The sequence below is a fragment of the Lissotriton helveticus genome, chromosome 7, assembly GCF_964261635.1.
Source record: "Lissotriton helveticus chromosome 7, aLisHel1.1, whole genome shotgun sequence".
NCBI classification, from domain to species: domain Eukaryota; kingdom Metazoa; phylum Chordata; class Amphibia; order Caudata; family Salamandridae; genus Lissotriton; species Lissotriton helveticus.
Genome location: NC_136068.1, coordinates 35,529,877 through 35,555,785, shown reverse-complemented (window position 1 = coordinate 35,555,785; position 25,909 = coordinate 35,529,877). Strand labels below are relative to the sequence as shown.

The 25,909-nt window shown below is 47.4% G+C and overlaps 1 protein-coding gene across 4 annotated transcripts in view; it reads left to right on the top strand.

The window, feature by feature from the left end:
• The window catches only part of CIC (capicua transcriptional repressor), a 463,331-nt gene that overhangs the window by 3,536 nt on the left and 433,886 nt on the right, over nt 1-25,909 (top strand). For all 4 annotated transcript variants that reach the window (XM_078651325.1, XM_078651327.1, XM_078651324.1 and 1 more), the window contains exon 2: nt 7,314-10,210. In XM_078651325.1, coding sequence (XP_078507451.1) covers nt 7,342-10,210 — 2,869 coding nt within the window. In that variant the 5' untranslated portion in view covers nt 7,314-7,341. The remainder of the gene's footprint in view (nt 1-7,313; nt 10,211-25,909) is intronic.

The following is a 25,909-nucleotide window of genomic DNA, read 5'->3' as shown; positions in this document are numbered from 1 at the left end:
CCGTCTCTCTGAGGAGACTACGCAGTTGGCATTGCCTAACAAACATCGCTTTCTGGGTCCAACCCATAAGGCTCTCCGGGACCACAGGCGAACCTGTCTCCTTAACCTTGACTGTCATCTCAAGCATCTCGGTCAATAGACAGGATAAATCAAGGACCGTGTCCTAATAGGCATTCCCTTTTTTGGATCTTTGGAAACCTTCTTCATAAAGACCGCCATACTCTGATCGATCTCCGGCATGTCAGCAACCTTCCTGGGAAGGATGAGGGCATCCCATGTGTAGTTTTGCTCTGACCTCTTTCTCAAACCTTTGCGTGGCCTAAACTGAACATACTCGGCCACTTTGGATGAGGGGCACCACTCCGTTGACCTCGGGTGGATTATCTCCTCTGGGTAAAAATCTAGGAGTTTGTCCAGGGAACCCTGTGGAACCAGGGAGCTAGTCTTGTGTTTGTTTCTGTGCTTGAGGATCGGACTCATCCTGGGAGAGATCTGATTTAGACGATAGAGACATTGCGTCATCTCGATTTCTGTCAGATTGAGCCAAAGCACTTTAGGAACTCTGAGGCTCAGAGACTTCATAGCCATGGTCCAGCAGAGCGTCCTTAGCTATCTTATCCATGGCCGCCTTGTGTAGCCAGGGCGATTCAGTTGTGTTAATAGTAGATGAGCTGGATGATGCACTGGGTCCTGGGAGGTCTCTACTCAGATCTGGGAGTGCACAGCACTTCAAAGGCTGTCTGAATGGTCGCAGCGCGACAGCCAAGGCCTTGTTCACTGACTCCTGAACAGAATTGTCTACAGGTTCAACCAGCTGCTCCTCCCGGTGGTATTCAATTGGGTCCTCTTATTCATCATATCCTTCATTCTCTCCTTGGTAGAATCCTGCCATGTCAGAAATGCACAAATCTTCAATATTGGTCTTAGTTAAGCAAAAAACAGGAGGGGAGAGGTGGGGGCAACCTTAAATATTCTGAGTGAAGTACGAATGGAAAAGTACTCTCAAATACTACACCCCAGCCGGGTATCAGTATAGGGAGCAGCCTGTGAACCCCTAGAACACAGCTTTTATAATTTATTACAGCCCCAGTGGGGGCATATGAGGAGATTTTCCATCAAGTGCGAATGTCCGCATTCAATTCTGAAACTGGCTGCGTTGTTTAAATGTTGCGGGTGCCTCGCACATGTGCGATCGGGCTCCTGCAATAAAAAGAATACTGCGCGCACTGTATTCTAGCGTTGGTGCATCCTCTTGCTCTTCGCACCCTCTCCACATGGATGTATGACATTACAACGCATGCTTTTACATCGCATGCTTTTACAACGCGGTTTTTACAACGCATACCATTACAACGCATAGTGCTTTTAGGCGCTGGATAGTGAATTGTTTAATTTACTATTCCAACTCCAGTCCCCGTGGATAGTAGGGATGGTGTTGGATAGTACATTAAACCCATTCCCTATCCTAGAGCGCCCCCCAGCGCAATGCGTTGTAATGGTTTGCATTGTAAAAGTTGCGTTGTAAAGGCACTGCGTGGTAAAAGTTGCGTTGTAAAGGTTGTTTACCTCTCCACACTGGGGGTTAACAACGAGACATGGGTCTCTTTGGCAGTGGCAAGGCTGCAATGCACCTAAAAATAAAACAAATAAACAAATACCATCACGGGTAAAAACATTGCTGCGTTGTCAAGCTGAGCACAGATCGACGGATTGCGTGCTCGCTCATGCGTTGTCAATGATGCAGTGGAAAACCATAATACTAATAAGCAATCGCATAATTGCTTAAACCTTTATAACTGCGTTCTATAAAGCACAATATGTAAATATTTGCAAGCAAATAAAGATAGCAGTAAACACTTATCTCATGTCTGCTGGAGCAGCAAAGAAAGAGGATGGACAATGGGGACAGCAAGTCTTGTAGGCCTTTCAAGGCCCTGGTTGGTGGAAAGGCAGCTGTTGTCATGGGGCAGATCATGGAAATTACGTTTTTGTTGTGTGTTTTACTGTAATATGATTGGCTGCTGTGTTTTTGCAGTAAGGTAAGAGAAGCATAATATGAAGCCTCTGGTCCTGACAGAGTCTGTGCTCTCTAAGCACAGTGTCTGTTAGCCATTATTAGGTTGTACATTCGCAAGGGTACGCTTTCACCCCTGCTTTTCTGTTTGGACAGAAATTGATATTTCAGACAGCGAAGATTATGAATTGTTACTTGAGGGCTTTGTGTGGGCCCGAAAAGTTTCTTTGAGTTCTTAATATATATTTAAATCATGTCTATTGGCTATAAGCATAACAAGCCAGCAAAGTACATTATAGAAGAGGAGTAAACCCCAACCCTCAGCGCCTTCCAAGAATTAACTTCAGATTAATTACTTCTGGACTACAGGACCTCTGTGGACAGGGTAGTGAGGCAGAGAATGCATTTGTAACTATCCTTCACTCATTGAATCCGTCCCTGCACAACTAAGGAACAGGCCACTCCTTTTCAAGACTAAACAGTGAAGCTCCAAAAGCAGATCCCAAAAGGTGAACACTCACACAAACAATAAATAATATTTATTAATGTATCCCAGAACCCACCTCCTTGATCCCTCTCATGAGTCCTTCATCGGCTTCGGCCTGAGCAACCACACATTTCTACTCTGGGTAGTACACCATAAGTTTTGCAGGGTAACATTTAGGAGTCCATATACCCTTAGTGCACCCATTATGTTACCTCAAAATGGACTTATTCCTTACTTATGTGTCTGAGTGTTAAAGAACAGCAGATTTCGGCTTTCATTCAGTGGACCTCTTTTTGAATTGCACCACTCAAAAGAAGCTTTCTCAGATCAGCGGAACGTAACGCGCTATCACTTATGTTTACATGTATCTCTCCTTGTAAGCATCTAGACAGTAAGGACGCTTCTGATGTCGCGTGGGCTTCAGTACGGTTTGAAATCCTCTGAGAGGATCTCCGAAGGGACCCTCAGTAGAGCTCTTTATAGATTATCAAGAGTTTCCACTTTGGCTTCCAAGCTGCAGATATTCTCCACAGCAGCATTCTTAAATCCCACTGACCCCTTCAAGGAAGAGACCGTCTTTACCCTTTGCAGGGTCTCTGCCTTTCATAAATGCCTTTTCAAGTTTCACCATTCAGTTGTTCAGGCCCTCCATTCTGTTCACTTTTGCATCGGCAGCTAAAAAAGATGCACTGGTTTTGTAGTTCAGATCCTTGGAAGCACAGTGATGCACAGTCAGGGCGTTTTTGTGAGGGCCACTTTCTCATCCGGCAGAAGCTCCTTGGAACATCCACTGTGTGTCCTTTGAGCCACAAGAGAATTAGAGCCCCCCGGCCTACAGACGTCTTCTTGTCGTTAGTCGCCTTGATTCAGGCTGCTTTCCAAGAAGGAAAAAACAAAGGTGATGATGGACGGAGCATTGAAAATACAAACACTCACCCCAAGTCAACTGATCTGGGTTTAATCCATCACCGTTCTTTAGCCCACTCTGCCACCCCAGTTCAGACATGGCCATATGCAAATCAGTCTGACCCTGTGCCTCATGGGAACAGTCCAGCCCGAACTGCCAAGCCATGTCTTCCCCGGACCGAAATCAAGCTTCCGAGGACCGGTTTCTGGTATTACAGCCGTCTTCAGCCCGGCTTGTTTGACTCCAGTGGCAAAGTGAGCAAGGGACTCACGTCTGAGCATACCCTGTCAACTTAGGGCGAACAAAGAAAAAACAAAGGTGATGATGGACGGAGCGTAGGCGAACAAAGATCTTGTGTGTTTTGCTGTTCACCCTATGTGGGAAGGGTATGCCCAGACGTGGGTCCCTTGCTCACTAAGCCACTGGAGTCAAGCTATCCTGGCTGAAGACAGCTGATAGCCAGAAACCGGTCCTAGGATGCTTGATTCCGGTCCAGGAAAGAGATAGCTTGGCAGTTCGGGCTGGACTGTTCCCATGAGGCACAGGGTCAAGACTGATTTGCATATGGCCATGTCTGAACTGGGGTGGCTTGGTGAGCAAAATAACGATGGATTAAACCCAGATCTGTGACTGGGGGTGAATGTTTTGCCATTGTGCAACATTCCATCCATCATCTTGTGTGTTTTGCTGTTCACCCTATGTGGGAAGGGAATGCCCAGACGTGGGTCCCTTGCTCACTAAGCCACTGGAGTCAAGCTATCCTGGCTGAAGACGGCTGATAGCCAGAAACCGGTCCTAGGATGCTTGAATCCGGTCCAGGAAAGACATGGCTTGGCAGTTCGGGCTGGACTGTTCCCATGAGGCACAGGGTCAAGACAGATTTGCATATGGTCATGTCTGAACTGGGGTGGCTTGGTGAGCAAAATAACGATGGATTAAACCCAGACCTGTGACTGGGGGTGAATGTTTTGCCATTGTGCAACATTCCGTCCATCATCTTGTGTTTTTTGCTTTCCAAGAAAGCCGCTGCCTTAGGATGACACACACACTTATTAATTCCAGCAACTCTGAAACTGGTTGCACCCTGCTTCACTTAGGCATTTGCAAGTTTTGGGAAGGTTCAGAACACCTCTGCAGTGAGTCCCTGCTTTTCTTTCATCCTCTCACGCAACCTTGGAATGGGCCTGTCCAACCCTCCATGCTGGTTCCCTGTGGTCCCCTGTGAGCAGCTGGTCAAGGAGAGAATAAAATGGCGGCTCCACATTTCCATTCCTGGGGTCAGATGGTTGCACCTGAGGGCCACGTGGACTGTAAGACCCTTCCACATATTCCCGGCTTCATCTGCTTGAGGAACAGATCAGAGAAGTGCACGCCAAGAATCCCACAGTGCTGCGAATGATGAGGATGTTGGTGAGTGAAGGAAGGTTCCACTGCTGTTCAGGGGCTGATGAATCTTCATTACATTCAGAACAGGAGCATCACAGGCAGCAAAGTCCATTATTGCTTTGAATAAAGAGTCGACCTGCATGAATAACAACAGTTTTTCTAACACACAGAACCAGGGCAGCAGCACTGCAGTCTTTCCTCAGATACAGAGCAAGGACTGCAAGCTCTCCTCACACAGAACATGCTTCAGTGGCACACTAAAATATCAGAGCAAGCCTCCCTCACATACCCAGAACCAAACAGCACAAGCAACAGGAGTGTAGGTGTCCACATACTGAGAATAGGTGCAGGCCAGACAGCTCCAGTGCACCCTTCTGTTGTTTACTAAAGACTTATGGCACAGATAGCAATAGTGTAAGATTTTCACACAGAACAGAGACAGCACAGGCAGTAGTAATGAATGCTCCCATCAGTGCAGAATAGGCACTGAAGCTGGAAGAAAAGCAGTCTTACAGAAATGCACACAGAGCCACACCCTTCACGCTCCTGGCAGAGTGGTGCAAACATACCTCAGCCACACACACAAGCCCATACAGGCGTCCACGCACCTCCAGGCAGAGTAACGAAGCAGCAGTGCTAATTTAACTCGGGATCAGGTATTGTAGGGATAACAGTACAAGCTTTTGCTTACACAAGGGGAATGAATACAGATTTCAACAGCAGTGGCACCCTTTTATCATACACCGAACAATACAACGTAGACCACGGCAATGCCATCCTCTGTCACCGTGGCTAGGTATGGCTTGGAAAGCCTCAATACACCATGCAGAGAAGCAGTGCTCGCTTTGGTCACACAGGCCTTGAAGCTGCATTGTACAGTTCTGACGGTAAACAACCTTTACAACGAAACTTTTACAATAAACTACCATTACAACGCAACTTTTACAACGCGAACTATTACAACGCATTGCTCTGGGGGGCGCTCTAGGATAGGGAATAGGTTAATTTACTATCCAATAACCTTCCCTACTATCCACGGGGACTGGAGTTGGAATAGTAAATTAAACTATTCACTATCCAGCGCCTAAAAGCATTATGCGTTGTAATGGTATGCGTTGTAAAAACCGCGTTGTAAAGGTAGGCGTTGTAAAAGTATGCGTTGTAACGTCATACATCCAGTTCTGACACATAAGTGTTGCAAGGTGCATGCATGTTGATCAAAGAGGCTGTAGTAGAAGGCTTGTATCGTCCTCCGGCCTTATCCAGCGAGTTAACAGACCATCAGTTTTGGGTGCACCGGCACAATAGAGCCACACATCTCCACAAACCGTACCAGACTCCGGGAACGTCAGAATTGTCCAATACTTATGACAATCACAGCAGTATCATACTAGTGGCTGATTGTATGCTTAACAAATGAGAAAAAACATTAGGACCCATACAACCAAAACACACAGAGGAACATTATGTACAACAGCAGCATGACCGTCAGTCACATGCACAAGCTTCCTTTTCACATTGAACAGGCAGCAGCAGTAAACAATATCCTTGCTTGTCCAGAAAACGACACACAGCCATCAGCAGTGTAAGCACCCATTCAACACAAAGAACAGTGGCTAAATGAGGAGCAGCAGTGCAAGCTTCCTGTATACAGAATAGGTTGAGTAGAGGCGTCCGCAGGGTCAAGCTTCAGAAAGATACAGCAAGGACAGCAACCATGCTTGTTATGCTGTTTTATCATTAGTGTAGCGCCCAGTCTTTCACCGGTAAAGCATAAGAGAGCTTCTGATGGTCAAGGAATGACTTTCCAAAGTCTTCTGATATTTCCTTTGGAAACCAGAGTCTCATTTGGCTTTTGAAGATAGCTAATCAATGGCGTATGTGGCGGTGTTTGGCATATGTTATGGGTTCTGTCTTAATGTATTTTGTTTTAAAATAGTGCATAGGGTGTCTTGGTGGCTAGTGTTGTTGTGAACACAATGATACCAAACTCTGGCGTATCTGGGGGCTGTGTCCGGTGTCTTGTCTAATGTGTCCTGGTGAGAGTGTGCCTAATTGTCGTTGTCCAGTTTACCTTCTGGGGATACAGGAGTAAAGCTGTTGGCCAAGCAAGTAAGGCCATGGAAAGGGAACTCAGTGGGTAGTAACTACTGTAGGGTGGCAGCATGGAGCCAGGGCCCCTTACACAATCTGAACAGCAGCAGTAGTATTTGATTCTCTCTCACACGGAGAAAGGTGCGTACACGCAGTATCAGTGCATGTGTCGCTCTTGAACTGGAAAAAATGATCACTAAGTCACAGTGCAACTTACCCTCTGACAGAATGGTTACCACGCAGGCAGCAACAGGTGTGATCTCTCACATAGAGGACTCACCGCGCAGGTATCAGCAGTGCTAGCATCCCTCACACTGGAATGTGGAGTGTGGGGGCAGGTATCTGACAGAAAGTGGAATTTTCTTGGGTTTCTTTTGTTGGACATTTGTCTATTGGTTTTAATTGATCTCATGTTCCTGTTTTAGGTGCTGGAAATAATCCCTGGTATGTAAGATGAAGCCGGCCAGGAGAACGGCAGCACCCTCCCACTGCAAGTCACCCGCTTCCACCCGGACAAAGGCCCAGAGACGAACCCTGGAGGAGGGGTTGCAGGAGAAGCAGGAGGAAGAGGAAGAGGAAGACGAGAGCATGGATAAGCCTCTGCCTCTGGTGGGAGCTCAGCACATGCAGGTGGAGGTGGGAGGGCAGGAGGTGCCAACCCCAGACCCTAAGGAGATGACATTTAGATGTTCAGTTTATAGCATGGGAGGACAAAACTCTGGGCTGGATGAACAAGGGGCCCAGGTTAGTGCACAGAGCCCTCATGCTGGGGTCAGTCTGCAGGCCCAAAACACTCCACGGAGCGCACAGGCAGAGGGCTCTGGCCAGGACCATTTGGCAAACATGGAGAGTAAACCCAGAATGTGTGAACCCCCTCTAAGCCGGAAGACGGCCACCTTCAAATCCAGAGCCCCCAAAAAGAAGTATGTGGATGAGCAGGGAGGCCAGGAGTACTGCGATGACTCCAGCACTGGCAGTGAGGCATCTACTGCAGGCCCTCTGCAAGCACCCCAGCAGGAGTCCCATCCAGAGCACGTGTTACCATTGCCAGAGGAGACCTGCCCTTCCTCTGTGAGGTCCTCCTCCACCGACACAGCCAGCGAGCATTCCGCCGACCTGGAAGAAGAAGGTGACAAGAGCAGGTTTGACCCACAGAGCCCACTGGTGAGCTGGCCTCCTGCAGAGTATGACTTGCGTCAGCTTAAGTCGCTGCGTGTTCTGGGCCGGAGGGATGGAATGTTCCAACCAGGTGTTGTGAAGCAAATTCGCCACAACCAAGACTTGGGCATCCTCTTCGTTGGCGACAGGTGCACTACCTACTACAATAACGTGCAGAACATGGACCAAGTCAATGTTATACTGGATGCTGCTCCTGTGCCTGGAGCGGTGTCTTTAGGCAGTGCGGTGTGCATTTGCATCACCCAGGATGAGATGACTTACCAGGAAGGAGTAGTGCTGGAAATGAACCAGAAAGCTGGCTCCTACAGAGTGCAGCTCATCAAGACCGCTTCGTCGCCTTTGAGGCAAGAGCCCGAGTCAGTATGGGTCAGCAGAGCCAATCTGCGCCTCCTTCGAACCCCCTGGTGGAAGGCTCCTGAGGCCAGAGAAACACCCTTGAAGGACAGTGATGAGAACAGGAAGCCAGTAGCTGCCTTTATGCTTTCATCTGCAGCAACTGTCATCACCGCAACTCCTGCCGATCCATCGGCGTGCATTGCTGCTGGCCTTGCCGCAGAACTGAAACATCTCGAGGATGCAGAGGTGTCCAAATTCAGCTTCAGTGTCCCACCGACGGAGGAGAAACTACTGCTCCCCCAGCGCCAAATTCTTTCTCCTCCCAAGTCGCCACCCTTCAGCGCCAATATAATGCTGAGCCGGCTTCATGACCAGCCGTCGCCGCTGCTAAGCCAAGATGGTGGCAGCCGGAGCAGCAGTGTATCCCTGGACAAATGTAGTACTCCAGGCTCTCGCTCCCGCACCCCACTGACAGCCGCGCAGCAGAAATACAAGAAGGGCGACGTGGTATGCACCCCTAATGGGATCCGCAAGAAGTTCAATGGTAAGCAGTGGCGCCGGCTGTGCTCGCGGGATGGCTGTATGAAGGAGTCACAGAGGAGAGGGTACTGCTCCCGTCACCTTTCCATGCGCACCAAGGAGATGGAGAGCCTTTCTGAGGGCCGCGGCAGTGCCCTGCGCGAGGGCAGCACTGAGTTTGATTGGGACGACACCTCCCGGGACAGCGAGGCAAGCAGCATCCGTACAGACTCCCGTCCCCGCTTGGTGGCAACTGATATGTCCCGCTTTGATTCCGATGAATGTGAGGCTGCCAACATGCTCATGTCCCTTGGTAGCTCTCGCTCGTGTACGCCCTCCTTCTCGCCTGTGTCTAACCAATCCCCATTCTCCCCTACTCCATCTCCCTCACCATCCCCGCTCTTCGGCTTCCGCCCAGCCAATTTCAGCCCCATCAACGCCTCTCCCGTGATCCAGAGGAACGCGGCCCGCAGCCGCCATGTTAGCGCTAGCACTCCGAAGGGTGGTGTTATGACACCTGAGATGGTGCACCACTCACATCATCGTGAGCGTCACTCCTCTGGCATCCTCCCCACATTCATGACCAACCTCACATTCACAGTGCCCATGAGCCCCAGCAAGAGGAAACCAGATCCGCACCACGGTAGTGCCAGCTCTACCGCTGACTTCCAGAAGAATGATAGCATGGACTCTGGCGTGGAGTCAGTCTCCAATACTCCAACATCCTGTACTGCGTCTGGATTCCGCTCCGTATCACCTGCCACTCTCTCCTCCCGATCGCAGCAGCCCTCTCCACTGCTTGTCCTGTCTCCTCCTGCTGTTATCACTTCTGACCCGAGCCCATCCATCCGCCGGGTTCCTGCTGTGCAGCGAGACTCACCAGTCATTGTGCGTAATCCAGAAGTGCCATTGCCTTCTAAGTTCCTGGAGAAGCCTTTGGACATGGGTAGCCGCAGCAGCAGCCCCCGCATGGGAAAAATGGGCACCAAGGAGCATTCTTCCAAGACCCAGCTGCAGATCCCAGTGCCCATCAATGCTACGCAGATCCAAAGTGTCAACCGAAACCTCCCCTCGAGTCAGGCCAGTTCCTCGCTCCTCGGCACATCCACAGCCCCAAGCCCGTCTGGACAACCGCAGCAGAACCCACCCATCTTCAGTATCTCTTCCCCTTTCCAACCTGTGGCCTTCCACCCATCCCCAACTGCATTGCTTCCTGTCATCGTGCCCAGCAACTACACCAGCCACCCTGCCCCAAAGAAGGAAGTCATCATGGGAAGGCCAGGCACAGGTAAGAGCTACATTTCCCCCCAGCTTCTTGTGAAATGATTTCTGTGAAAAAACAGAATTCCCTAGCACAGACGTTTGTATTGATATTTGTGTAGCACTATTTAGAGGTAGAGTTGTCCCTAACTGCAAAGTTGGAGCAGGCACCAATGTATTTTTCTACAGGTGACATTAGCAAAGTTTAAAGTCTTTCTGTGGGCATTCAGAGTCTTGTAGCTGAAGATGATGTCTTGCATAGATTCAGAGAGTTGTCTGTTGGTGAATCCTGTGTGTCAGGACTGTTCTCCTTTAATGGGGACCTTATTTTAAATCATGGGGTGGTGTATCCCAGAAGAATCCCATACATCTCAAGAGTTAGGCGTGTCATTGTCTCATACATTATAGAGGCAGGTGTAGTTAAGTGGACTCTTGTGTGCATTGTGAAAGTTTGGTGTTGTGGCCTCATGTACATTGTGAAGGACGAGGCTGATTGATGGATTCCCAGATTTATAAAGAGCAAGACTTGACCAGCCTTGAGATACAATACTAGATGTTATTTGTAAATAAAAAGGTCTTAAGTTGTCTTCTGAGAACTTTAAGGTTATGTTCAGCATATAAAGGTGGAGGTAAGCGTTGCAGGCTTTTGCCGTCACCGCATGTTAAGGAGCTGGCTCTCACTCTAGATTTTTTGAATTTAGGAACTTTTATCAGACAGGCAAGCTGGAATCTAAGAGTGTGGGTGGAGGTTTGGTACCAGGAGAACAGCTCGGCCATGTAGGTATTTGTATCAAAGTTATATATTGTTTTGTGACATAAACATAGCTTTGAAAAGATACCTTTTGTTCACAGAGAGCAAATGCAACTTCTTGAGCTCACTGGAGATGGACGATGATTTCTTTGCCCTCAGGACCAGTAGAACTGCTGTATTTTGAAGCATCTGCACTCTGGGCAAGAGATATTTAGGTTGTCCTACTCACATGGGTTACAGCAGCCCACCCTGGATAGAACAAGTGCTTGTATTTGATGTTTCTTAGCAGATGAAGGAAGAAAAGGGAGTATTTTTCTGATGATGCTCAGCAAACGAAAGCATGTGGAGAACATGGTCTTAACATGATCCACAAATGATAAATATGATTCAACTGTCTCTCCCAGATTTTAGAGCCTTGAACACAGGGGAGGGCATCACCCTCAGCTTATCAAGCTACCAGCCCTGTGAGCAAAGGCATGAGTTTCCTGCTCCGAAGACCACCATTTCAGTTGTGCCGTTGAATAAAAGGAGCTCATCCAGTTTGAAACCTCCTGAGGACCTTCCCTGAGATTGGGGGAAACCTCCCTGGGGTAATCATCAGGTCTAACAGACAGCGGTGTGTCATCGGCATACATATGTAATGAGATTTTGAATGACTCAATCAGGCAGGCATGGGGTGCCTCCTAAAGGTTGAAAAGAGTGGGGGTCAGTACAGAGCCCTTGAGTGATCCACTCAGAATGAGTTTATGGGATGATGTAAAGTTAGATAGGACGACGTTTGTGTCCTGCCTTGCTAAAAAGACGAAAACCGTGGAGGTACTGAGCCAGATAAACCAGCTGTTGGCAGCCTCTGGAGGAGGGTGGAGTGGGCAGTGGTGTCAAAGGTCATTGATAGATCGAACAGTGTCCTCCACTGATGTTTCTGTGGCTTTAGCTATTAAGGTTTTTGTAGAGATGCCCTCTCAAAAGACTCATTGAGCCTTGTGTAGTAATTCATGTGTCTCTAGGTGTTGAGTTAGCTGTTAACTACAGTCTTGGTCATCTTGGTGAACAGAGAGAGAAGGTGAATGGGACAAAAGTTCGCCATGACCTTAGGATCGAGTGTAGGTTTTGCCACGAAAGGTAAGGCTGCAGTAGCCTTCCATTCCATCGAAACAATTCATGACATGAGGTGTGAATTGCACAAGGCAGTTCGGTAAGGAAGAACAGTAGAGCCAACCTTTTGTATTTGGTGCACTGAGCAAGCACCCGGCGGGAAGAAGGAGGTGATAGCGGCAAACGCGTTTGAGGGCTGCACTTCGGGCTTTGAGCCAAAGGTAGACTATGCATGTTCAGATGGTGCTTTTGTGCGAGGGATATGTACATCAGGCTGTGGTCATTTGTTGATTAAATCAACACATTTCTTCTGGAAAAATTCTGACAGCTTATCGCAAAGGTCTTGAGATGATTTAGTTACATTGCTTTCTGCTTCTGGTCAAGCCATACTTTTGAAAAGTATTAATACTTCTCTTGTGGGATTCCTAGACCACAAATACACTTCTGAGAAAACACATCTATTGTAAGATTCATGAATTTATGGTAGCTCTGAAGAGTGGACTTATATACATGATCATTTGTCAACACGGTTATAGTTCTTTCTCTGTCTCCTTTCAAGTCTTTTACATTCCTTTTTAGAGCCTTGCTTAAGCCAGGGAGCCGTGGGCTTCTTTCTTTTAGGGCGAACATGTTTAAGGGAAATCAGTTGGAAATAGTGAGGATGAGAGCCAATTATCTACTACCGTAGAGCTGGTGGATGGATTATCCTCCGTCAAAAGAGGATGGGTAGAGTGTAACACGACCGCTTATCCCTCTGGGATAAAGCTTCTCTGAGATCTAGCAATGCTGGTTGATTTAGTTGGAGTTGGCTCTATGCCTTGCGCCAACTGAATTCTGAAATAGTGGTTTACCCAGTGAAGCTGGGTCTGTCAAGGAATTTGGCGACAATTATGAAGGAGCACCAATGTGGGGGTGCAGATGATTGCATCCAAGTGATGGCCCGCATCATGGGTGGGCCAAATGATGATCCTCTCTTGATTTAATGATTTGAACAGATTATGAAAATTCTCAGCATCTCTGTGTAGTTGGTCATATAGGTGTATGTTAAAATCTCACAAAAGTATTAGCTTGTTCAAATTCAGGAGACACACAGCTGATTCAAAGAAAGAGGGTATAAAATCCTTACGGCTCCAGGGGGCCTATAAACAAGTACACATTTGAAAGAAGAGTGCTGTAAAACGTTAAAGGTTAGTAGCAAGTGATTTTTTCCCTGAGAATGGGTGAAATGTAACCAGAGACCTTAAATTTATCTTTAAAAATACTTGCATCTCCATGCCTTCTTTATATGATCTATTGAGCTGTTTAATGAGGTCAAGAGAAGGAACAACAAAAGAGATCTCCGGGGACGAAGTGCTCTTCAGCCATAGTTTTGTGATAAATGTGCAATCGAAATTAAACTCCATAATTCATTTAGTTCAGAACAGTGTTCAGTTATCAATCAAGCTTCTTTCTTTTCTTTTTTATTTCGTATGATGGACATAAAAGCAATACAATTACAATTATTGTAAAAGGAGACACAATACAATATAACTGGAGCATAAACAAATACTGGGCATTAAATATTCATAGAAGTATCCACTATTGGCAGAAAACCACAAAGCAGACGTTCAAACACTTCACCGTAGACAAAAACCTACTGTGGTCCGTCATGCCTAAAAGTAAGTTGTATACATGTCATGCTGTAGTAAGGATGTTGGAAAACTTCATACCAGAATACTACACTTTAAAAGTGGGTACCCCGATAAACATTGCGAGGTGTCTGCGTCCTACATTTAACACATAGGGCATAAGGATTTTTCCATGATGGAACGAGAGGTGATGGATACAGGAATACAGATTTGGTTACATAACCTTACCTATCACCCAGACAGCCTCACTGAGTAAAGTGCAAGTGCTTCAGCTTATATTGTAATTTAAAACAAGTTCTAACACCAGTAAAACCATGATGAACGAGAGGTGGGGGATATACATTAGACAGAGAGCGAAGAAAGAGTAAACTAGGCAGTTTTCTGCGAATTGGCCATATGCTGTCCTAACATTTAGTGATGGAGAAAACAATGTCCTGGGGCGTGTCTGCTGTACATATCCATATCACTACCCTGCACTGGACGGCATAAAGGAACAATCCAGCGCTTCAGCTGCTTATTAATACCTTGAGCAGAAAAAGAGGAGGTGATCACCAGTTTCCTCAGCACTTCTGCAGACAGGACACATTTTGTTTCCACCTTGTTGACTATTCCATTTAGCAGTGAAGGAAGGAAGCAGTAATGAAACTAACTTGAACCTTATATAAGGAGCTTTTGTGAACAGAGGGTCAATATCATTCATATAGTTTTCAAAATAAGAGGTGGGCTTGAATCTTATGAAACAATCAGTCATTTTGCCCAAACCTGCCTGTTTGGAGAATGTACCCTCCTCAAGCTCCCAGTAGATGGTCTTCACTCTCATATTTGCAGAAAATGGAATAGTTGCAGGGGACAACCAATACTGGTATAGATTCATGGAGTATAGGGACTGTTTTACTTAGTCCAACCAGGCTAACGAACACCTCTCTGTGATCTATCAAGAACAACTCTTGATCCTACTCTATATTTTGCCTGCTCAGGCGTAGACCAAGTCCGTACCCAAAACAAAATAGCTGTCAAATGCGCTAGGGGTGCAATAGACCGAAAGCCTAAGTCGTGTTTAAAAATCGGTGGGGTACTTTGGGGCAATTTAAGGATTGCTTTTAAAAATGTATTCTCAGCCACCTCCAGGGCTTTTAAATAAGCATATCCCCAGAGTTCAGCTCTGTATGTAGCAGCGGCTACAGCTTTGGCCCACCAGACCTCAAGAAGGGGGAACATTGGATGGAAGTATTGTTTGCAAATTGTAGTATTACCGCTTCTCTGTGCTTTAGTATAAAAGTACTTTTGACAACCTGGGAACCCCAGGGGCCGTATTACAGATGGTGCCCCCGGGGTACTTTGGTATTATTGAAGGGGACGCAGATGCTTGTGCGTCCCCTCCTATAATACCGATAGCGCTGATGCACTTAAAGGGCCAGCGCTATCAACAAAGGGTGTTTCTTCATTTGCATAGGGGTGTGCCCTATGCAAATGATGGGATTCCTTTGACGCTGCACCTGCGCTATATTACAGACGCGGGCGCAGAGTCAAAGAAGCCCTCAGGAGGCGCATTGACAGTGCACCATTTAAAAAGTGGCACACTGTCAGCGTACCTCCTGACAGCAGTCCTCTGCAGGGGGGTAAAGGGGGCTCATGGACCCCCAGAAATCCCCTTGCTGCACCCGCCTGCAAGGGGATCTCTAAACCCCTTTGAAAGTCCAGGCGTGTGCCGCCTGCTCTTGAGAACATGGAGCGGCTGCGCTGTGTTTTCACATTAATGTGCTGCCCTGGGGGAACGCAAGATCACGACTGCCCTGGGGGCAGCGCGTGCGCCATAATGGGGCGCATTATCACTGTTTGCGCCCAGCGCACCTTTTGAAAGGTGCGTTGGGCGCGAACAGTGATAATGTGTAATACGGCCCCGGTATTTGCACTACTGAGGCGAATTCCAAGATAATCAACACTTTCTCCAGCTTCTCCCTTACCAATATTATTGATCCTCTAAAGCTTCTGTGGGGTGGGTGGTAATACATTTTGTCTTACTCGCATTGAACGCCAGTAAATATCGTCCGCAAATATTAGGGCTGGTATTTTAGTTCCCGCTAGAGCCGAGAATCGTTATCACAACCCAAGAGGTAGTCGATGCAGCCATTTATAAACAGAAGGAACAATGTGAGGGCAAGGACGAATCCTTGCCTGACTACTTTTGCAACATTAAAGGGATCGATGTTTTCCCCATTTGTACCCCATCTGACTTGAACAAAATTATTGTGGTGAAACCTGGCAAATAAATCGAGAAAAGGGCAGGAAAGCCCTAGATCACCTAGTGTTAGCCATAACGTATCCCTAGGGACAATATCAAATGGTGCCTTGAGATCAACAAAAGCGACATAAAGGCTACCCCTTTTTATGTCCACTCCTTTCCACCTTATTAATTGGAACCTAAAACCCTGGTCAATTGTGCAAATTTTAGGGTGAAATCCAGCCTGAAACTGGATCCATTTATTTTTTCTTCAACCCAAATGAGGAGCTGCTCTAATAAAAGGTTGCAAAAGATTCATTGGGAGGAATCAATCAGGCTAATTAGTCGGTAGTTGGCTGGCTCAGACTTTGGGCCTTTCTTATGTATGGGAATAAGCTCCGCCTCTTTCCACGAGGATGGAATCTCACCTCCTACTAAAATGGTTTTTAAAACACATGTAAGGTAGGTAGGGTGCCCAAATTGCCAGTTTAGACTTAAAACGGTCCATTGGAATTCGATCTAGCCCCGTTTGCCTGTCCTGCCTTCTGAGACCTAATGGTCGAGGTCACTTCTGTCACAGAAAATACCCACCCATCTTTAATACTATCTAAGGCAAATGGAGTCTCACAAGATGTGCGGGCACATAGGATCAGGGGTGTCAAGATTTGCAAGGGTTAGAGAGGGGCTACTTTATTAAGATTTAAAATTATTCACCCAAACTTGTGGGAAGGTTGTGCACTTCCGGCTTCATCTTATTTGTCTTGGCTCCATGTTCTATTATGTGCCAGAAAGCTACCTGGTCCCCTGAGCATGTTGCAGACAAGATGTTATTCCAAATTGCTGCATCCCATGTCAAGTTTGCATGTTTGAGGACTAGTTTGTAATTTGCTCAAGCCAGCTTTATATCATGCAAAAACCCTCCTTTTGCTGACCTGCAAGTCCTGTCAAACCATTTAAGATCTGCCTTCTGACGGGTGTTCTTTTGTGTGGGAGGTTTAGTAAAGAAGCTCATTTTCAATTTTTCAAACCCTTTGTAATGAGCATTCATGATCAGGTGAGACCGGATAGGGACTAGGTCGTGATAGAGTATGGCATACTTAGACTCATTGGCGGTAATGCTCACCCAATTAATTCTCCTCCAATTTTTACTGACTGAAAGAGGACCTCCATACGTTTGGGGGGTCCCACTCCCCGATCTTCACCTCTACAAAGTGAGAGGTGAAGAGGGAAGTGGTCACTCCCATATCTAGGCAGGACTTCCATATCAATAAGATTCCCCCAGGATTGAATATCTAATAAAAAGTAATCAATATGGCTCCGACAGGGATTTCTTTTAAAAGTAGGATGCATCCCCAAATCAGATTTGGTTCTACCATTACATGCCCTCATACAGCAACTCTCGCAATGATGTAGCATTCGGAGGGCAACCTGTGAAAGCTAGGAAAAGGATGGTTTCGCAATTTGGGAAAAACCCCAATATTGATCTTCCTCTCCTTCTATTTCTTTATAGAGTGCAGATGGTTCAAAGCATAGGTTGAAATCCCCAGCCACAATCACAACTGCTTCTTCCCATGGTAAAGTGGAAGTATAATCCATCAGAAGTTGAAGGACAAGGGAATCGGCTGTTTTGGATACACTCCTGCTGTATAAGTTAAATAGGAGAATGTTTTTTGTATCGGGGGTAGTAATTTCAACACTAAGCAGGTCTGAACAAATGATAGATAATTGGCTGACATGGTACTCCACCGCCATCTTAACCCAAATTAGCAACCCCCAAGATGGTCTGTCTGCTCTAGACTTGCATGCTGCTGGGGGTCACGTAATCAACCAAGCATTTAAGTGCACGCGATTAAGGTTGTACAAGTTATCCATTTGTTTCTTCCCTGTGTAACAAATATCATTACAGTGTTTGGCCAACTGAGTGCACCAGTGGTTTGATAGTGTTTTAAAAAGGGATATTCCTGAAAAATGTTCTCCAGGTCTGGATGCAGGAAGCGGTAGGGAAACATATGTTGTTCGGCCGATAGGTGATCTGCTCTTACTCCTGCCTTTCCAATGGCAGAATCGCTTGCCTTGGCCCCAGTCCCAGCCTGCCTTTGGCACAGACGCACATCGTCCCTGCTTATATTCCCCCCCATCGGTCATATAAGCGAAACTAAGTCAGATACCAGTCCCAAATAGAAGCACCTCCCAAGACGATATCCAAATTACTAATTACTTGCTAACCAGCCTTTAGTCCTTAGTAAAGTGCAATGTGCCGGACAATGCATTGATTAAGTGCACCAGATATCTCCTAGAAGCGAAGGAAACTCCTGTTTCAGAAACGCCCTAAAACAGCAGGTGATGGGGCAATTTGAGGATGTAATTAAAAGTGTGGGCTGTAATTGAAAATACCACCAAACTTCATCATAAATGCAAAGTGCAAACGGACCAATAAAACCTGTGCAATATGTGGGGGATCAATCCTCCTACGCTTGTCAGCGGTCTTCCTGACGTTCTGCTGTACATCACGAGTGTTGGATTTTGTGGAATAATGTACATCGTGAATGTGAGTGTTATAGTCCAAATGGTAGTCATGTATACATCATGAGCATTTGATTTCCTGCCATGTTGGACAAAGCAAATGCATTTTCCAAGAATGTTTTAATTAATCAAGAACAAAACTCAGAGGTGCGAAAAGGATCAGATCCTGTCGTGGGTCTGACCGTAAACGGTGCCAACGAGCGATCTGGCTGCATTTCCCATGACCGGCAGAGCACCTTCTATGAAACTAAACTTTGCTGCACCAGACAGGCAAGTAAATTCCATGGCAACGGAGGAAAGCAACTCCACCGCCGGCCCTCCTGGGTGTCCAGGCATGATAGCACAAGTCTTCTAACCCCAGCCCGGCCAGATTGGACCTGGCAAACAGGTAGTTAGAAACAAGGGTGGGTTGCTCCCCCACACATTAGTCATTTGCCACCCGCAATCCAGGAAAGGGTGCACTGCCATGACCCTCATTTGTGAAAGAGGGCATTCCCTTCTACAATGGATCGGTCCAGCTCCCCCATGCTTCAGCATCCGACTAGGACCTCTGATCAGACTTGGCTACCTACTGAATTTAATCAATTAATCAAGGATTTATGAAGCTCTGCAAATCACTTCTGAGGTTCTCAAGGCGCTGGAGTTACTAACTGCTTCATGGTGATCTGTTCATTCGAACAGTCAGGTCTTGAATCCTTTCCTGAATTGTCTGCGCAGTGAGGTGGTCCTGAGGTGCAAGGTTGTTCCAAGCTTTAGCTGCCAGGTTTGAGCAGGAGCCTCCTCTGCTATTGCCTTGGCGGATCTGGGGGGTGACTGCGAGGAAGGCAGATGGTACGTGTATGGTCGACTGGTGGAAGGTCAAGCATTTGTTGATGCTGGACCTTTGTTGTGCAGGGCTTTGTACGCGCGGGTCACTGTCTTGCACTAGCCTCTCTTCTGGATCAGGAGCCAGTGTAGCTTCTTGAGGTGGTGTGTGATATGGGTCTGGCTGGGGGGGGGGTCGAGGATGACTCTTGCTACTGAGTTTTGTATTGTCTGTAGTCTCTTCAGAAGGCGTGCAGCGATACCTACATAGTGTGTTCCTGTAGTCCGGCCTGCTGGTGACTAGGGCCTGCATGACGGTCCTTCTGGTTGTGACTGGGAGCCACCTGAAGATCTCTTGGAACATGCGTAGTGTTTGGAAGCAGGCGAATAAGATTGCGTTTACCTGTTTTTTCATAGATAGCTTGCTGTCAGATTATGCCGCGGTTGCGGGCGTGGTCTGTCGGGGCGGGAAATAGTACGAGTTCAACAGGCCACCGTGCGTCTGTCCATGGCGAGGTGGTGTTCCCAAAGATGAGGACTTCAGTCTTGTCCTTGTCGAACTTGAGACAGTTGTCCTTCATCTAGTTGGCTATGTTCATCATACATTTGTGGATGTTGGCGGTGATGGTGGAGAGGTGTTTTGACAGCAAGGAGATGTGTTGGCTGTCGGTGTAGGAGATTATGTCCATGCGATCTGATGGTGTTGGCCAGGAGGGTCATGTATGTGTGGAAGAGGGTGGTACTGAGGGATGATCCTTGGGGGACGTTGCAGATGATCTTCTTGGGTTCTGAGGTGAACGGTGGGAGACGGTTTCTCTGGGCACTTCAGATGAGATATAAGGCGATCCATGTGAGGACGTCTCTAGATTCGATGTGGTGGAGTCTGTTGATCAAGATGTGATGAGAGACGGTGTCTAAGGCAGCTGACAAGTCCAGGAAAATGAGGGCTGCCATTTTGCCGAGGTCCAGGAAGGCCCTGATGTCAGTGGCTGCGAACAGGGCTGTCTCTGTGCTGTGGTTGGCTTGGAATCTGGTTTGAGAGGGGTCCAGGAGGTTGTTCTGTTCCAGGTGTTCTGTGAGTTGCTGGTTGATTACCTTCCCGAGAACCTTCGCTGGAAAGGGGAGCAGGGAGATGGGCTGGTAGTTCTTCGGTTCTGCCGCGTTGGCGGATGGTTTATGCAGGAGGGGCCTCACTTCAGTGTATTTTCAGTCCTCAGGGAAGGAAGCCGAGGTGATGGAGGTGTTCAGGACTTGCTGAGCTTGTAGCCAATCCTCTTGCCCCAAGTTTGAAGATGTGGTGGGGACAGGAGTCTGTGGGTGCTCCAGAGTGCACAGAGCTTAAGGTGAAGATTGTGGCTCGAGTTATGAGAAGGTCCCAGTGGACGATCGGGTGTTTGGGGTTTGTGTTTTTCTTGGGTGTGAGCAGGCTGATGCTGTCTGTGGCAGGTGGTTGTCGTTGGATGTTTTCCTAGATGTCTGAGTTCTTGCCATAGAAAAATTCCAACAGGGTGTTTCACAGTTATCGGGAGGGGGTGATGTATTTCTCGATGGCTGCGGAGTTGGGGATCTCCTTCACGATGCTGAAGAGCTCCTTGCAACGGTTTGTGCCTGCTTTTATGTGTCAGCTAGGGTGTTCTTCTTTGAAACTTTCAGGAGGCGGTGGTCCTGGTTGAGTGCTGTCTTGAAGGTGGTATGATCTCCTGTCTCTTTGCTGCTGCGCCATTTACTTTCTAGTTGCCGGGAGTTGCATGTGGCGGATTTCAGCTCCGCAGTGAACCAGCTGGCTCTTCTGGCAGGTCCTTTGGATGTGGCTGGCTTGGCGGGGGCGATTGTGTCTGCGCGTTCTGTGATCCACTGGGAGAAGTTCTTCCCAGGCTGTTCTGGGTTGGATGTTGTGTCTGGGAGGTGGAAGTTGAGAGCGTTGTTCCACTGGCTGCTGATATTGTTTTCCAGTTTCTGTAGGTGGAGCTGGGGGTCATGGTGTAATTGTTGGGAGGTCCTGAGATGGTGAAGCTGACGCTGTAGTGGTCGGCCCAGGTGTGCTGCGAGACATGGTTGTACTTGACTCTCACTGGATGTGAAAATGGGGTCGAGCGTGTGTCTTGCAATGTGGGTATGGGCGAGGCTGATGTTGCTCATGCTTTCCAGGAGGACGGTTGTGCTGGTGTCGCTGGTTTCGTCGTGGTGGAAGTTAAGATCCCCTAGGGAGATGTAGTGCTTGGAGTCGATGACTATCGGGGCAATGAGGTCAGGGATGGCATTGCAGAAGCTGGCGCGTGGTCCTGGTGGTCTGTAGTCGAGGGTGCCTCTGATGGTTCTTTTTCCGTCTGCGTGAAGTTGGAAATTGAGATGCTTCATTATTGGGGTCGAGTCATCTGAGGAGGTCTTGCAGCGGATGGTGTCCTTGTAGATGATGGCAATTCCACCTCTGTGTTTGTTGGTTCGGTCCCTGTGTGTCTTCTTGTAGCCTTCAAGGGTGGCAATGGCGATGTCTGGCGCGAAAGCAGGTTCAGCCAGGTCTCTGTGAGGAAGATGTGTGGGGTTAGGGATGAGATTGTGTCCCAGATCTCCGTGGCTTGTTTGCCGAGCCATTGTGCGTTGAGTAGAATGTAAACCACACGTGCCAGTGGTGGGCCCTTCTCCAGCAACAAGGGGTAAGAGAGGCTAGAACGTGGATACCCCCTCCCGATTAGACATTCATTATCAAAAGGTATCCAGAACAATCGAAGCTCAGGAGCTACAAACTAGTCTAAACCTTACGTGGCGTACACCGCTGAGTGCGGAAAGGAAGCAATTCCTTTTTGTTATTTAACCCTCACACACCCTATTGGTGTCATGCTTCATCATTGGGTTCACCCTGACTCCTAAAGGTCAGGGTGGGCTCTACTGTATTTCAGGGAGCTCTTAGAAGATGTAGGTCAGGGGTCTGGCAGATTATTAGGGTCAAAGAACCATAACCCCCAAAAAGACCCGTTTTGCATTTTTTAATATCGTCTACGTCCCCATGAATAAAAGGGCTACCTAGGGAACAGAGTAGGATTTTTATCTTTAAGACCCCCTGGCCTTCATCTTCTAAGAGCTCCCTGAAATACCCTGGGAGTACCCGATGATGAAGCATGACACCAATAGGGTGTGTGAGCTGTCTCATTTGTTGCTCCCCCTGGGTTGCATTTGTTGGGACTTAATAGTCAATACAAATTGCTGTTTTGCTAGGCCCAGAGGCTGGCGGGCAGGGAGCTTAATCCCCTCGGCTAATCAGTTCCAGGAAGGAAGATGTGACCCGTGGGCATGCAGGGCCAAATGACTGGTTGTCAGCAACCAGCTTGGATAAGCTTGTGGTCTTCCAGGGCAGGGTGGGTTTGGTCCAAGGAGGCATATGGGGCTCCTTTGAGATGGACTATCTCTTAGAATGACTGCGAGAGGCGGGGTGAAGGCAGTGCTCTCACCTGAAGGAACCTTGTCCCCCAGGCACTGGCCAGTGCCGCCTTCTTTTCCCAAGGTACAGTGGTGCCTGATCAGGAAGGAGTCATGTGCTCCTCCGGGCCGACCAACTCTAAGAGTCAAAAAGCGAAAAGCAGGAGAACCCATGTTTTTTGCCAGGGAGACCTGGTCCATCTCAGCTGGAGCTCCAGCCACTAGACAAAGCCACCTAGCTTGACCAGGACGGGGTGGTGTAGGACCAGGGAAGAGTTTGGGGCTCTTCCAGGTTGAAATGTTTCAGTAATTCCCAGTGAGAGGTGGTTGAAGCCATGGCTTTCGTCTGGGAGACTCAGTGTTCGTAGACCGGGCAAACTCCAGCAGCCAGAGCCACCTAGCCTGCACAGGGCAGGGAGGGAAACCCTCCCGCAAGGGTATGCCAAGTTTCAAAACATCCATCAATTAGCTTGTCTGCTTCGAAATCACATGTTGGCAAAAATGTCACCACTGATGTTTCGTTCTCAAGGCCTATCCAGACAAACAAGTATGTGTACGCCAACTCAGTGAACTACACCGCCAGCCAAGCTGGTCTCATTTGAATTTCGCACTGCCCTTACTGGGTAGCAGCTGCTGTCTATAAATTCAAATAACATAACATACTGTAAAGTGGTGGAAATATTGTTTTCCACAAATGTATGAAGGTGAGCCATACTGAACAGTGATGGAAAGGCTGATGTATACCGATGTATTGTGTAAAGGTAAGTCATACTCTGTGCTACTGGAATTATGCACCAGGGAATAGGCAAATTGTGCAGCAGGTTGGACCAAATAATGTGGCAGGAAAAGGCAAATTATGCAGTGTAAAGCGGCACCTTTCTTGATGGTATTACTTGTTTATTTGATCACTTTTACACATTGTATCATTGCATAGGAAAAGGTTTCACTTTATTAGTCTCAGTCTAACACTCAAATATAGCAATAAGCAAGAGAAAGGTGACTAGCCTTCCTTCTGCTGCTTAGGAACACGTGTTTCCATGCTTTAGTAACTTTTGATCCACTGTGCTAGAAACATTTATTTGTTAAAATCTGTAGATTATTATAATAAAAACCGATTTAATAATAAAATCTGTAGATTATTATAATAAAAACCGATTTAATAATAAAATCTGTAGATTATGCAGCAGACGATGGATTATGTGGCAAATACAGCAAGCCCATACATAAGCAGAACACACTGCAGAAACTCATTATTCCAGTGGTACAGAGTCATGCTGAACTTTGGCAGAATGGTTGGAGTGCACTAATGTACTGTGTGAAGGCCAGCCATACTGAAACGGTGACAGAAAAGATGGATTGTTATAACCTGTAGCGGTGAGGCATTGTGAAGAGTAGCAGCTAGGTTGAAGCACACTATGTTTTGTGTAAAGGGCGAGTCCTATCCTACACAGTATATTAGTATGCCAATGTATTGTGGGGAAATTAATCCTAGTAAACAGTGGTGTAAAGGTTAGAGTATACTGATGTATTGTGCAAACGGTGAATCATACTGAACAGTGTCTGCAAAGATTGGAGTCTCTTAATGTGGTTGGAGTGTACTAATGTACTGTGTAGAGTTAACTTACAGAACAGTGGTGGGCTGGTTGGAGTGTACTAATGTACTGTGTAGAGTTGACTCGTACAGAACAGTGGTGGACTGGTTGGAGTGTACTAATGTATTGTGTACAGTTGACTCGTACCGAACAGTGGTGGACTGGTTGGAGTGTAGTAATGTATTGTGTAGAGTTGACTCGTACACAACAGTGGTGGACTGGTTGGAGTGTGCTAATGTCTTGTGTGGAGTTGACTCGTACAGAACAGTGGTGGACTGGTTGGAGTGTGCTAATGTATTGTGTAGAGTTGACTCGTACAGAACAGTGGTGGACTGGTTGGAGTGTGCTAATGTCTTGTGTAGAGTTGACTCGTACAGAACAGTGGTGGACTGGTTGGAGTGTGCTAATGTACTGTGTAGAGTTGACTCGTACAGAACAGTGGTGGACTGGTTGGGGTGTACTAATGTATTGTGTAGAGATGACTCGTACAGAACAGTGGTGGACTGGTTGGAATGTGCTAATGTCTTGTGTAGAGTTGACTCGTACAGAACAGTGGTGGACTGGTTGGAGTGTGCTAATGTATAGTGTACAGAACAGTGGTGGACTGGTTGGAGTGTGCTAATGTACTGTGTAGAGTTGACTCGTACAGAACAGTGGTGGACTGGTTGGAGTGTGCTAATGCACTGTGTAGAGTTGACTCGTACAGAGCAGTGGTGGACTGGTTGGGGTGTACTAATGTAGTGTGTAGAGTTGACTCGTACAGAACAGTGGTGGACTGGTTGGAGTGTGCTAATGTACTGTGTAGAGTTGACTCGTACAGAACTGTGGTGGGCTGGTTGGAGTGTCCTAATGTATTGTGTAGAGTTGACTCGTACAGAACAGTGGTGGGCTGGTTGGAGTGTGCTAATGTATTGTGTAGAGTTGACTCGTACAGAACAGTGGAGGACTGGTTGGAGTGTGCTAATGTATAATAATATAATAATATCCACATTTGTAAAGCGCACAATCACCCGTTAGGGTCTCTAGGCGCTGGGGGCCGTCGGGAAGATTAAGCAAGCTATTGCCCAGAGTCACATGGTGCTGGGCTAATCTGCCGCCGGTGCCGGGGATCGAACCGTGATCCCCAGATTCCGGAGTCAGTCGCCCTGGCCGCGGCGCCACACCTCTTCCTTGATGTACTGTGTAGAGTTGACTCGTACAGAACAGTGGTGGGCTGGTTGGAGTGTGCTAATGTATAGTGTACAGAACAGTGGTGGGCTGGCTGGAGTGTACTAATGTACTGTGTAGAGTTGACTCGTACAGAACAGTGGTGGACTGGTTGGAGTGTACTAATGTATTGTGTAGAGTTGACTCGTACAGAACAGTGGTGGGCTGGTTGGAGTGTGCTAATGTATAGTGTACAGAGCAGTGGTGGACTGGTTGGAGTGTACTAATGTACTGTGTAGAGTTGACTCGTACAGAACAGTGGTGGACTGGTTGGAGTGTACTAATGTACTGTGTAGAGTTGACTCGTACAGAACAGTGGTGGACTGGTTGGAGTGTGCTTATGTACTGTGTAGAGTTGACTCGTACAGAACAGTGGTGGACTGGTTGGAGTGTACTAATGTACTGTGTAGAGTTAACTCTTACAGAACAGTGGTGGACTGGTTGGAGTGTGCTCATGTATAGTGTACAGAACAGTGGTGGACTGGTTGGAGTG